Below are 14,053 nucleotides of genomic sequence, written 5' to 3' on the forward strand. Positions count from 1 at the left end.
CTCTCGAAGTGACGATAATCATTCTGATCCTTTTTTATAATAATCAAATAACCTGTGACCTCTCTCTCCCAAATTCAAAACGAGCATTTTTAGTACCATTAACTCATAATTAACACTAAAAGGACCAGGGATAGGAATCTTTTCATATAGTTTTAACCCAGGTGTACATTTTGGTTACTTTCTACTCTTTAAGTGATATTTTGTACATTCTTCAAAATAATAATTACTATACAATAGACAATCGTATCAATTAAATATGTTTCTCTGTAAAACAATAGTAAATTGTCTCACACTTTTTAAAAGATTTATTATGAAGTTCGTCGTTGGCTTTGACTGGTCCTTCCAGGTATATTGTTATATGATATAATATAATTAAGAAATTTGTCTCGTATCGATACGCGCGACAAGTAAACACGCGAAGAAACAATGTCTGAACGTGACGAAAATATACTTCTGCAAAGTTTCCAGTCGGTCGTTCTGAACCGTCCAGTCTTTTTAGTCCTAATATCTCGTCTTTGGTAACCACAGCTACGGACCGTCAAACAATCGGCATTAACTTCTTAGAGTGCAAACTTGACTTTGGCGTACACTTTAGTGAATCATGAACGTTCAGCCATTGAGCGGATCGGCGTCGATTATCATACATTATCCGTTTCACGTCGCAAGTCACTATTCGATCCAAGAATGGCTCTATAGAATGACGTTGAAGCAGTCCACTGCACTGCTTTGTATCCTCGATTCTTCTGACTTTCATCATTGGACTCGCGAGACACTCGCTTTTCAAGCTTTTTGACTTCGCCAATTACTCGCGAGTGTCTGGAAACTGTCACAGCACCTATGCCAACCTGTCACGCAAATTATCTGACAGCTTGACGCGCAACTATCTCAACTATTTAAAGAATTCGAAGGATTGTCTTCGAACGCTCCAGTATTCAGAGTGTTTCGCAATGAATAGTGCAACCGATAAGGAAGTCATTTTGTATCAAAAAATAAACGTTTGTGACAAATATACGATTTATTCAAATTCGGTTTCGTAAGTTTAACTGTAAATGCTGCTTTTCAATTTACATTCTTCTCACATTTTTTGTTATTATTTCTTTTTATCTATCTGTACACTGCACTTGTATTCAAAGTATTTGTCTCGTTTGTTATAATAATATTAATATAATATTTTTCATCCCATTATCAATTATTATTTAATATTTTTTAAATCGAGGTTGACTCTCCGTTCGAGAAATTATTTTTATTTAATATTTAAACAGTATAAGATAAGATATCGACAAATTTTCAAAGGTACTCACGAAGAATTAAAAAAGAGTAATTTAGAAAAAACAAATGTTCGATAAAATTTACTTTAGTTTGTATTCTTCTGTTTCGTCTTCCGTTAACTTGGTAAATATTTTATCGCTGTAAATAAATTCTTGATTCAATACTGCGGCACTTTCGTTCGAAATTTTATTTTATTCGACTATCGGAATCAATTTAAATATCGTGGCGAACGATTGCGCGATTCAATCTGTGTATGAAAAAAAATTGCGAGACGCTAAACAGAGTGTAAAATTTATCGCGTTGCACGGGAGTTTGATCGTCGTACGATTTGACGCGAAATAGCTCTCGCGTGTGTCGTCGCTGATAGGAGCGTATTGTTGCGAGTATTCGTACAAAAATTATAGTACAAAGGCCGCGGCACGGCTGAGAGAATGATTTGTATATGCGACGACGTATGCACGTGTACGGGATTCAGGAGAATTTTAAATGGCCGACAGTGACGCGGACAGATAATGACATTGATTTATCAACGAATCGAAATTCACTTGTGCACGAGGAAATTTGCGTTTGTCGAAAATAGTAGAGTCAATGAATTGAGGCGTTTAATCGTTTCGACCGGAAGCCGGATATTAGTTCTCGCGGTGCGTTTCTTCGACAATAGACGTGCAAGTATGCGAACAGATTCACAGACTAAGGCCCTTCTCCCATGCAAACAACGCACAGTGGGGCAATTGCGTTACAAACGCCGAAAAAATAATTTTAAACAAACATTATGGCTAACGTGAAACGATTGTATAAATTAGATTATCGTTTTTACTGAACAAATAACGTATCAACAGTTATTTATCTTTTATCTGTTAATTCGAAATTTGTACCTGGATAAAGAATTCCATCTCTGGTTGACAAACAAGATGCAAAGAGAAAAGTAGATTTGTTAAAGAACGATTATTAATAACCTTGAGGAAAATTTCATAATTTATTTATATTCGGAATAATGTTTTAAATAAATTCACTATTATTTATGGTCCTCGTAAGAAATACGTTCAGAACGATTTTGATCCTCGTTTGTAAATTTCAGATGTGTTGTTTTTAAGTTAGGTTAGACGATGTGTACGTGTAATCTTGATTTAGGATAGCTATACATTTATACAAATACTCAGAATGTGTTAGAAATTACAGAAAAAAGTGTTGTAATAATTAGTATGGTTACGTGAGAAATTATATACAGATTTCATACGGAAAAATATAAAAACTGCATTGTAAACATTGAATACTATAATGTACTGACGATACGAATGAAAAATGTGATCAATTTATATATATTAATAATCGATAATTGTAGCGTAAATATTGATGAATTTAATTCATTTGTTTAGCGAAATTAATATCCACTGATTCGGAGTAAAAATTATTAGATATGACTAAATTGCAAATTGAAAATTTTAGCGTAGAATTTTAATAGCATGACGGAATTTTAGAAATGCTAAATAATGTTATGAGAAAACCCGTGGGATTTGAACTTTAGCGATCTAACTATACGATGAATATTGCGTACTACCTGGCCAGGCCCACCGTTGCTCATTAGGCACAATAGGCGCAATGCTTAGCTATATAAAAATCGTTATTTACGATTTACATCTTTATCGATACCGAATGACAATATAAATACATGGTTAATCGCTAATCTTCTCGAGTATTCTTCGATCAGAGTAACAATTAATTGGCAGAACGAATGGAAATGTACAACACCAGTGCATGCATGTAACAGAGATTGAAGACAACTTTTCCAACAGGAAGCCATTAGAGAATCTAAATACAGAAAAAAAAAACAATAATTACTTTACTAATTGGAGTTCGTCTTAGGCGTAGAATTCAAGCGTACATGGTTAACAAGTCATTTAGTGTCGCGCGGAAAGTCAGTTGATTTTCAGTTGTATTCTAATTCCCTTAAAAATTAATATTTTAATCATATTTTGTAACAATTGTTACTATTGATTATAGGATTGCTATTCGAATGGAACCAAGCTGTTCAAACGCTTGAACAGATTAAATTTCTTCAAGTTTGTTGTATTATTATGTAAATATTCAAGCCACTTGAATAATCAAACACTTGACTTGATTTGAAAAGAATGAATTTCGTCTTGAGTTTTGAGTATTTAAATATTTCAAGTACGTAGACAGAACTACTGTAGGCCCCACCATACTGTCTACGCGACAAAATGGCTACGGTACCGGTTACGAGTTAACACATTGCCAACCAATCAGAGAAATATCCCTCTTTGTGCCATGCGTCGTCTTACTCTCACAAACATATATAAACACTATTATACTAACCGTATGCAACCTGAAATTAAAGATAACACTAAGAGGATTTAGATAAGACTTAGTGTAGTGTACTCGTAATCTCGATTAAGCAGCAAAGTTCGGCAAATTCACAAATAAGGAATAGAAATTTTCGGTTCCGTAACGTATGTACGTTTCGTTCAAAAATTCTTTTATAAATTAGAATTTTTAAACCAATATTCAAACGAGCAGAGATACGGGCAAAATAACGGGTGTACTTCTTAAAAGAACATACCTCCGATTTTTTTTATACTCTGGATTCTTACGTGTTTTGACGTGCTTTTATTTTCATAGTGGAAATCATTAAAAAATCATAAAAATCATAGTTTTTTTATTTATCTCCGTAAATAATAGGAATTTTGAAAAATACTTCAGATAAAAGACCTCATCAAAATACACATTGAAACAACAATAAAAGGTTGAAACGTGGTGCGTTGATATCGGAAATAGTTCTGTTTTACGAATTTTCCGGAACGTCAGGAATGAGCGTGGCCGAGGTCGTTGAGAAATCTTCGATTCCTCTTTCAGTTGGTCGCAGGAAGTCGTACGTAATGGCCGGTACGGTCTGAGGTCAGAAGAAGGTGTATGGGGTATAACGCCGTCGCCGACGACGTCCGTTCCGCAGCCTGAAGCCCGTAAAGGTTTCGGGGATGCGCTTTCTTCGTTCTCAAATCTGAAACGCGCCGGAGCGTTAGTAGTGCAGAGGTGAGCGGCTGGGGTCGTCACTTCCGCTTACCAAGTGAACCGCGCTGGTCATTCGATTTAAAAGTTTAATCAGGGGCCTATAAAATTACGAGTCCCTCCGTTCGCGTTTCTCTCTTCGATCGGTTCGCTCGCAAACGCCGGAGTCTGGCTTTTGTCGCGTATTTATTTATCGTTGGAGGAGAATCGATTAACGAAAATGGTACCATGACGAAATATCACGCGATGTACATACAGAGTGTCCCAGCACGTTGGTGGTGCAACCGAGAAAGGGGTGGTTCCACGCGAGAAAACAAATCGAAAATAAAGAATATTAATTTTTTGTTCGAGGCTTTCTTTTCGAGACTTGGAAAAGTTAACAGGCATGCGTGCAATGGAGCACGGCTTGGACATCGGTACAAGTAGAAAGAGTGAGTACTAGACAGACACGCCAGGCAAATCGTATTCGATCGCACGCATATCCAATTTGGCAAATTTAATTATCTCGACCACAAAACCACGAATGTAGCAATTTTATTCTATATTTTCGATTTGTTTCTTCGCATTGTAAAATTAAGTTTAATTTAAAATCATTTTTTAATAGCATACTTTATACTCGATTTAATGGCAGATAGTCGAGACACGATTAGAATCAAAGACTATATACTAAAATAAACGATATTAAGCGAATATTTATATTAAAAGTATCGACATTGAAACGCGTTTACATTCGTAATATCGATAAATTTAACTTATTCGTATATCTAATTTTCTACTTGGTTCTACTTATTTTGCGTAACTTTCCACTTTTACCAAAGTATTTTTATCGTTACATATTGCAAGGGCATTTACCCAATAAATAAATAAATATGTAACCCTTAAATAAAATAATGGTTATTCTCTTGATTTCACAAACGTTATCGATTTCCTTTCTCAGTTCTCTCTCCTTTCATATGATTTGTTTATACATATCAACAGACGTTACCTTACAATAATATATTTATATCGAAGAAAATTTTACGAAGCATTCGGAACGTTTCGATTTAATATTACTCTGCCAGCATTTGTCTAACTAATAATAATAATCGATCGAGAAAGTATAGACGAAACATCGATTTCTTTCTTTTCAATTCGATAATTAAAAGCGTCGCGTAGCTTATAATGTAATGATTAGACTGCGGATCTTTATGCAAATTCAAATTTTTATTAATAGAATTAATGAATTTGGGGCTTTGCAGAGGGCTATCTCAACCCCTAAATATAATAATTCGTATCTGACTGTAAGTATTTCCTATATTTTTGCATATTAAATACATTCTGTAGTTTTTTGAGAATTAAAATTCCCCATAAATGCATAAACATCCACAATTTAGTAATTACGTTCCGCGTTCTGGATAACGACAAGTCGGTCGTTGGAATTTTGGTCGCGTTTCCGGGGAATCTGTGACACGGTGCAAGATATTACTGCGCAAAAGCGGGCTGGGAGCAGTGGTCGTTGGTGCGTGCGCAACCGTTTGTCGTCGTTTTTAAGGTCGGCGCGCGCCGTTCCGTCGAGCAATGCAAGGGTGTGTTCGGTCGTCGCGATTATTTGAATAAAATGCGCCACCACGTCAGTCGTCAGGCGTCCGCGTCGCGAAAGCTTTCTCTGCTTCTCCGCGGCTCGGAGGCTGACCCGACGGGGGGGAATAATTTACTCCGGAGGGAACAACAAGTGTGTGTCGTTGACGGAGGCCCCCCCTCGCCCCCGTCGGCCCCGGTACCCCGCCTCGTTCGCCAGGAGGCTTGCTCCCAGGTTCTCCGCTGTGTACCGAACCGTGCCACGGGTTTTCACTGTTTCGCCGAGATTCATGACCCTCGACGGACGTGCCGATTTAGAGGATCGTTCTGCGTGTCCTTTGTCTCCGCGCCTTCCCCGCCTGATCGTCTCGATATTGTTCCGTTTTAACAAATATGTATGTATATATTCGGATCGAGCATGCCGGGTAGCGGTGCGATTTCGAACGATTCGAATCCGTTAAACGGCGGGAAATTCGGATCTGATTCGAAATCTCAAGGAGACCAGGCAGTCAGATTGAGCCTTTTTGTAAGGGGTTATTTTAAAAAAACGGTTAGGTTTAAATAATTTCTCTTTTACGCGATGCTTTGGTAGTTTAAAATGTATACGAATACAAATTTTTTATTGTAAAATCACGTCGAACAACCATGTACTGAGCATTTAAACAAATACAAATTCCACTCCAGATGGAGCGAATCGAATGTACCAAACGGCCAAATATTAGGAATTACCCTTGAGTCGAGCAAAACGACATCACAGTGAGTACTTATTGCAGACTGCAAAAAAGAAAGGTAATAAACTTGCACGCCGATAAAGGTAAGATGTTGCTTAATATGACCTGAGAAGATCTCGTTACACTACTTGATAGGTACCTCAGGAAACGGACTTAAAATTCACCTGTTTTTATAAGGGTGATGTAACCCTTTGCGCTCGACGACTTTTCAGCTAGAAGGGAGCCACAGTAATAATTTTAGTTATAGAGGACTAGTTATGAAAGAAAGTGGCTCGATCGTCCCTCGAGCACAAAGGGTTAAAAGTCCCAATGGTCTTAGAAGTCCTGAATATTTCAGATTTGGATAAGTTTCGAATGCCCCTGGAATACATGCATTTTTGTTTTATATAAAATATTACAAGTTTTACAAATTTTAGTTGGGCATAAAGGATGAAATTTTAAATATAATTCCAGTACAAATGAACGTTGTGAATCAATAATGGAATTTAATACTTCCTTCTCATAGCAAACAAGTAATTGCACATGTTTTTTGGCAAATTTCATTTCCAATTATACAGTAGGTGAAAACAAAATAGTTATCGAGCGCAAACGGTTAACGACCGCTTCGTTTGGTGCAATCTCTAAGCGAAGGTTCTGACAATGATTTCGACTGTCGAGTGTATTCAAATCCCTAGACTACTCGGTGTTAGAGTTCAATAAAGTAATGGCAGAGTTTCGTCGTGCACATTGTAAAATCACCGTCTTACTATAATCGTCTTTCGAACGTGCGATTCACGTATATAATACAGAGACCTTCGATGACACCGACAGGATTAATATTTCCGATACGACACAAGCTCATTGCATTTGCAGTTGGAAACTGCTTCCTCTGCTCTTGGTACAATCACCCCATATGAATCATTAAAGAAACAATGCTGAAGGCAGTGGCGTACCTATCATATGCGTGGGTGGTGCAGCTGCACCGACGCCAGTTGAACCTGAGGAATCTTGACCATGAGTTTTTATAGTTTTTCGTTGCCGATCCGTGTAACCGTCCTACCTGAAATTCAACCGTCTTTTATGCGAACGTCAACGACGCAATGGTCATAACTTTCCCAACCGTTTTTGCTCGCTGTTCGATTTTGTTGCTTGAACCAAATTATTCGGATTCCACTGTCTGGCATACGATGGACGAAATTTCTATAAAAACACCATTGTTTCCTTTCACAAAATTCATTTATAAATATCCATTAATATTAAGGTAATTTTGTCCAAAAGTACTTACAATAAAATTGTACGCAAGACGCACGATCAGGATACGAATCGTGCAAGTAGCAACTGTTTCAACAAACTTTGTACTGTAAGACGCTTATTTCGAGGATCTACGGTCAAATACACTGAATTCGAGTCTCGATGCCCGGTTCGTTCGCAAGAATAATTCCTTTGTCGGGATTCCGAAACTGCTATCGAGCAGTGTATCTCGTTCAATTTCGATAAGGGCGATGCCTACGTATGTACGTGAGTGCACAAAAGCAACGGCTCCATTCTTCGCAAATAAAGACAGAAAAGAAATTGATAAAAGGAATCCGTTTCGTTTCGACGGATCTCGGTCGTTGCCTTGGCATCCCGCATTAAAACGACACCTCGTATCGATCTTCCTTATCGATGCTGTAGCTCGAACGGTGACACATTTCCTATCACGGCGATGGCGTGTTCCGTGGACGATATATTAAATGTATAATTTTAAGAAAAAGGGACACCAGAGCGTATCTCTTTGAATAGAATTAGCGGCGCTCTCTCGAAACGGACGTTTCGTACGTTACGAGCGAGCGGCAAAAACGTCGCGGCCGGCCGGGCGAACTTTATTGAATGAAAATGCCGGTTACGTTTTTGCCCCCATCAGCATCTCTCTCGCGGACCGAATGAAACAATGGCCATTATGTGGAACACTCGCGTGGCCATATACATATATGCATGGACGTCGCCGTGTGTATTACATGTTTTTAAATTTATACACACGCGGAACCGACGACGTGTGGAACGCCGTTACGGTCACGCACACGTGCACGCACGTTTTGTGTATAAATGTGAATCGGTCGGTGGCGGTAGCATGCACACGGGAGAGACAGCTGTTCGTACTATTATACCTGGCACGGTCGCATTATGCCTTAAGGACAATCGTGGGAATTCCATTAAGTGGCCTTGAATGGTTCATTCATGTCGATCAACTCTTTTCCTAACGGGGTTGACAGATCAATCGGCTCGGGCACGAGCGACCCACGGGATTTCTCCTGTTGCGTTTCTCCGCGACTGTTGCCATCGTCCACGACGAAACAGAGACGCCAGAGTCAATTACCTCTCGTGCACCGCCGTACGAATCGATCTTTTGTTCTTGCCCAGGCGCTCGTTGCCCCGGTATCGAACGGAATCGAATGGGGTATTCCATTCGCATCGTTTAAACCCGTCTTCGTCTCTTTCGTTCGCGGGGGACTTCCGACGGTGTCAGACCTATACGGAAAATAATTTACGTTTCTTTAATCATAGTATCATTCGCATGGCCTTAAGGGAACTAGGCAGTCAGATTGAGCCTTTTTGTAAGGGCTCATTTAAAAAAAAAACGGTTAGGTATAAATAATTTCCCTTCTACACGATGTTTTGGTAGCTTAAAATGTATACGAATACAAATTTTGTATTGAAACTATCGCAATTTCACGTATCACGAACCTTAAGTACTGTTATAGAAACGTCGGACAAACAACAAATTATTAACAAATTCCTATTATGTCTATAATAATTAATATTTTTATACGAAAGTTTTACAGGAAGTAGTTCAAGAAATGTACTTTCGAAAATATTCAACATTTATTGCCTTATAAAAGTTAGGGTTGATTTTTGGGTTGATTTTAGTACGAGCTATAGTTATACATATACTGAATGTGAACCTAAAATATTAAGCCAATTGGTCAAGTAATTTTCCAGATATCATGGACACCGTTCTGATAAACATAGTTTCAAAAAAACGCTGTCAAAGTTTTCTACTCCTATAACAATGATGTTGACCATCGCGTCTTTAAACAGCCATAATTTAACGTTTTGCAGATATACATATTTTTCAAATTATATTCTTGAAGAGCATACAAAAGAAAAGAAGTCGGTTTTTTCAACGGTTTACAATACCCCCTTAAGACTAGAACTACCAAAGTGGTCAAGCTGACCCATTCGTAGTTTCTAATAAAAATTCGAAAAAAAGTTACTCAACTGAATTTTTGAAAATTTATCGTAGTCTTTTAATAGAAAATGAATAAACATTTATTTCCATTGCATTATATATTTCTTCCAGTATAAACACAACATAATTGTCGAAAGTTCTACTGTTAACCCCCCCCCCCCCCCCTTGCATTTTTCTAACCGTTCTTCTTCTTCTTCGTCTTTTATTTTTACTTGCCTGGGACGCTATGTAATTGGTTGCGTTCTGATATTGCGAAGGACTTCTGACGGTATCGGACCTCTACGGAAAATAATTTACTTTTGCTTGATCGGAATATCGTTCGCTTAATCCCCCCAAACGATTACATTTTTCTAACCGATCTTCTTCTTCATCTTCTTCTTCATCTTCTTCTTCTTTTTTTTTTACTTGCCTGGGGATGCGATGTAATTGGTTGCGTTCTGATATTGCGGAGGACACCGGAGAACGCAGACCTCGAGATCCGAAAAGGGGTAACGGATACGATATTTAACGAGGGGACCAGAAACCAGTTCAAACTCTCCACTGTTTGCCGACGAAGAAAGCTAGGAGTTTGCATTCGGATTTCTACTTTGTTGCACGCTTTATTTCAACTAACGAGACATAGAATCGAGCTAGCTTTCAGGCGATCCTATTGTAACTTTGGTAAAAGCGTAGGCTTTTTCCTCAAATTAGACGAGTTTGTTTAAACTTTGAAGCACTTAGGTATTGACCAACTTGACTACAGTGGTTTATTTTAATATTAACCTTTCGCACTCAGAGACTCGAAGACTATTTTGTGACTTTTTTTCTCAAATTAGACGAGTTCGTTTAAACTTTGAAACACTTAGGTATTGACCAACTTGAGTACAGTGGTTTATTTTAATATTAACCTCTTGCACTCAGAGACTCGAAGACCATTTTGTGACAACGTTTCGAATCTTGTTAATATTCTTTTTTAAGTAAAATATTTTTACTTGTATAGTGATTTAAACAAATTTTTCTTGTTGAATACTTTCGAAACGTTTGAATATATTGTATACAGTTGCTTGTACAAGACTTTTTTTTTATTAGATCATAGACTTATTGCATTTGGAAACTTTCGCAATATCGCGTACCACACACCTTAAATATTGTTATAGAAACGTCGGACAAACAACAAATTATTAACAAATTTAATCAATTATTTTGGTTTTTTGTTCGAGGTTTACAAATAAAAGTCTGTCTTATTATATGAAAAAGTATACACATTTCACACATTGAACTATAATGAAAATTTCTACGGCATCTACTGTCTTAAATACAATTGGACAGGGTGTTTCCACAGGTATATAACCAAATTTTGCTAACTGATTTTACACATCTTGAAATCGTTTCCTTTTGAAGTTATAAACGTGTCGATAAATACTATCTTAACTCAAAAAGATCCAAATGCACACTGATAATGTACGCATCACTCTGACGCACAGATTGCTAGATAATACACCGTTAAGCTGGCTTATCTGATCAGAACGAGTACTGTTATTGTTTGGTATTAATACAAAGAAAGCGATAACAGTATTTGTATCTCTAACCTTGCCGAACAATCTTATTAAATTCTACCGCAGGCAAAAATCGTTTATAACTCGGAAAGTAAGTGTTTTCAAACTGAAAGTGAGCACGATAACCTTCTACTCTTTGGTCGCGAATTTTTTAATAAAATAAACACAAAATATATATATTTTATGCAAACGAATTTTTTAAATATCTTCCAGTAAGTCTCTTGCAAATTGTACTTTTGAAATAATTTAAATAGTCGTGTCAGAAATCGATCGACTAGTCCAAACGATGACTAAACAAATGGTTCCATCGAAAGTAAATCGGTGACTTGGATATATTTCTTTTCTTTTTTTAACTGATCGCGTTAAAATTTTGAAAGCAAAATGGAAATTATTATTACCGGTTGGTACCACCTTTCGACGATGGACTAAAACGTTCAACTTATCGTATCTATAATAGAATGAGATAACAGACTTGCTAATGAAGATGTGGAATATACAAAAATGGACGGTCCTCGAAAAGTGCGAAGATTCATGAAACTGACAATTTCCACAATTGATTTCGGTGCTATATGAAAATCATACCGATATTAAGTTTTGGTCTGGTCTCTTCTGTTCCAAAACGTGTTCAATTTTTTTATTCGTGTATAAAATAAACATATTACCGACATACAGTAGGCGTCATTTAAAATCGTACACCTAGCAATTCAGCCGATTTTCATTAATAAATCTTCAAATGTGATGTAAATAACATTGGAAATTTAATATTAAAAACTAATTCAAAGCAAAGTTCCAAAAAACTCTAATTTTTACGTGGTTCAAAGTTGGCTATCGAATAACTGCCTTAAAGTTCTTGAAACACATTTTTACATTTAGATTATATAATATTACAAATAAAGAAACTCTCAGGAAAACTTTAGAAAAATTTAGTTAAATTCATACTTCGATGACTACAATATGAAAAATCCACGTGGATACCCTACTAAATATTAACATAATCTGTACATATTAAATATAAACGAAAATAAATACTGTACTATTTTTACTGATAAGCTGGTCTCATACGTAGCGACAGTTTATATTTGTTATACTAAAAATTACTGAAAGTTTCATTCTACTTTTGTACTATATCAAACAAAGCAGCATTAAACTATATGTATACTTGTAACTGTATTTTAACCATTTACTGTAAATTTTACGATTTATAAATGAAAGTCGACCGAATCGCTAGGTGTACGATTTTAAGTGACAGTCACTGTATTTATTCGCGTGTTCCGATCATCGATCCTAATAATGATAACTGCATCCCTTCGAAAGCGATTCTCAGCCTCGACCCTTCTAAACCGACATTTCTCCTAAAATAAAAACAATTTATCGTCGACCATGCGACAAGTATGCATTCGTTCGAGCGAAACGATACAACGCGCGATTTTATTGCTAACGCGAACGCGACCGGATGTCTAGCAAGACTGTACCGTTAACCGCACGCACAAACGAGAACTAATGATTAATAAATCGTTTTTAAATTTATAGGATGCTGGATAATTATGACAGGGGTGAGGTGACACCACCACCGGTGAGCAGTTATGGCGGTTCCCCTGGACTCTTGGCACTTCATTCCTCGCTTTATGCGACACCCACGTCGAGGGCCTACGACATCGAATCGAATATCGACGGCAATGACAGTTCCATGCCCATCGATACCCAAATCATTTCGGTACGTGTTCACGCGTTTAGCTTGTTCTTGAAATAGAGCCGCATATTTTTCACTCGACGGAACGATTTCTTCGTTTAAACATAACTCCGCGACACCTACGTTCCAACTATTTTACTGCGCTCCTCGCGACACGCGAAATCGTGTAAAACAGTGGTTCTTAACCTGGGCTCGAGAAGGGGTTCGTAAATGAATTTCTGAAAATATTTAATATTTAGTTTTCGTTGCATATAATAACCCATTTGCATCTCAAAATGCGAAGCTTGCTTTATAAATCAGAAATGCTCGACTGAATGTCTTTAAAAAATTCTACATATTTCAAAATCGAATCATTTTATGTAATGTTGTAACATAAATATTTATTTTTGTACACATCTGTACAGTAAATAAATTTAAAATAGATGCAAATATTTTTTACTCGGTATGATAATCTTTAAAATGATCGATACATAATAAAACATCGTAAATGTCACATTTAAAAACAGTTTCTCTTCTAATTAATATCGATTTACATACAGTGCATTGCTCAGATGTCCTTTTTTCTTTAGCTTCTGTTGAAGGCTAATATTCGTATTCGTGTATGAAAATGACAGTGTATCTCGTTATTGAGCTATTGGTAAATAAAATCTTTCTAATCATTTCGTTTTTACAATATTATTCAATAATTTTCGTCGCCAATTTTTGTTTATAAACGTAGAAAGCTCGATCTTTTTTTTTTTAATATTCCCCTTTGGGTGATAAGCAATCGTTATCGTATGCAGATTATTCCTCTTAATAATGCAAATGGGTTAAGAGAGAAGATAAGAACTTTGATGTCTATAAAACTTTTCGAGGCCCAATGCGAAAATACGATCGTGCGTCAAAAAGTCGTTTGTCCGCGTCGAGTCTAAATGGACTGAAAAATTCAATAACGAGAATTTTTTTCGTGAATTGACAAGCTATCAAATAAATAGGGGAAAGGTTACAGAGTTGTTCCGCAATTCTTTTGAAAGAAGAGACGATCACTTGCGACCGAAAC

General features: G+C 36.8%; 2 protein-coding genes across 4 annotated transcripts in view; both read left to right on the forward strand.

Moving 5' to 3' along the window:
• The window catches only part of LOC143341705 (uncharacterized), a 117,449-nt gene that overhangs the window by 61,589 nt on the left and 41,807 nt on the right, over positions 1 to 14,053 (forward strand). For all 3 annotated transcript variants that reach the window (XM_076765009.1, XM_076764918.1, XM_076764833.1), the window contains exon 3: positions 12,855 to 13,038. In XM_076765009.1, the coding sequence (XP_076621124.1) occupies positions 12,855 to 13,038 (184 nt within the window). The remainder of the gene's footprint in view (positions 1 to 12,854; positions 13,039 to 14,053) is intronic.
• Positions 9,439 to 14,053, forward strand: part of Fancd2 — an 83,502-nt gene continuing 78,887 nt past the window's right edge. The window contains exon 1 of the mRNA XM_076763797.1: positions 9,439 to 9,444. The gene's annotated coding sequence lies outside the window, so the exon portion shown is untranslated. The remainder of the gene's footprint in view (positions 9,445 to 14,053) is intronic.

The sequence above is a fragment of the Colletes latitarsis genome, chromosome 1 (assembly GCF_051014445.1).
Source record: "Colletes latitarsis isolate SP2378_abdomen chromosome 1, iyColLati1, whole genome shotgun sequence".
Lineage (NCBI taxonomy): Eukaryota > Metazoa > Arthropoda > Insecta > Hymenoptera > Colletidae > Colletes > Colletes latitarsis.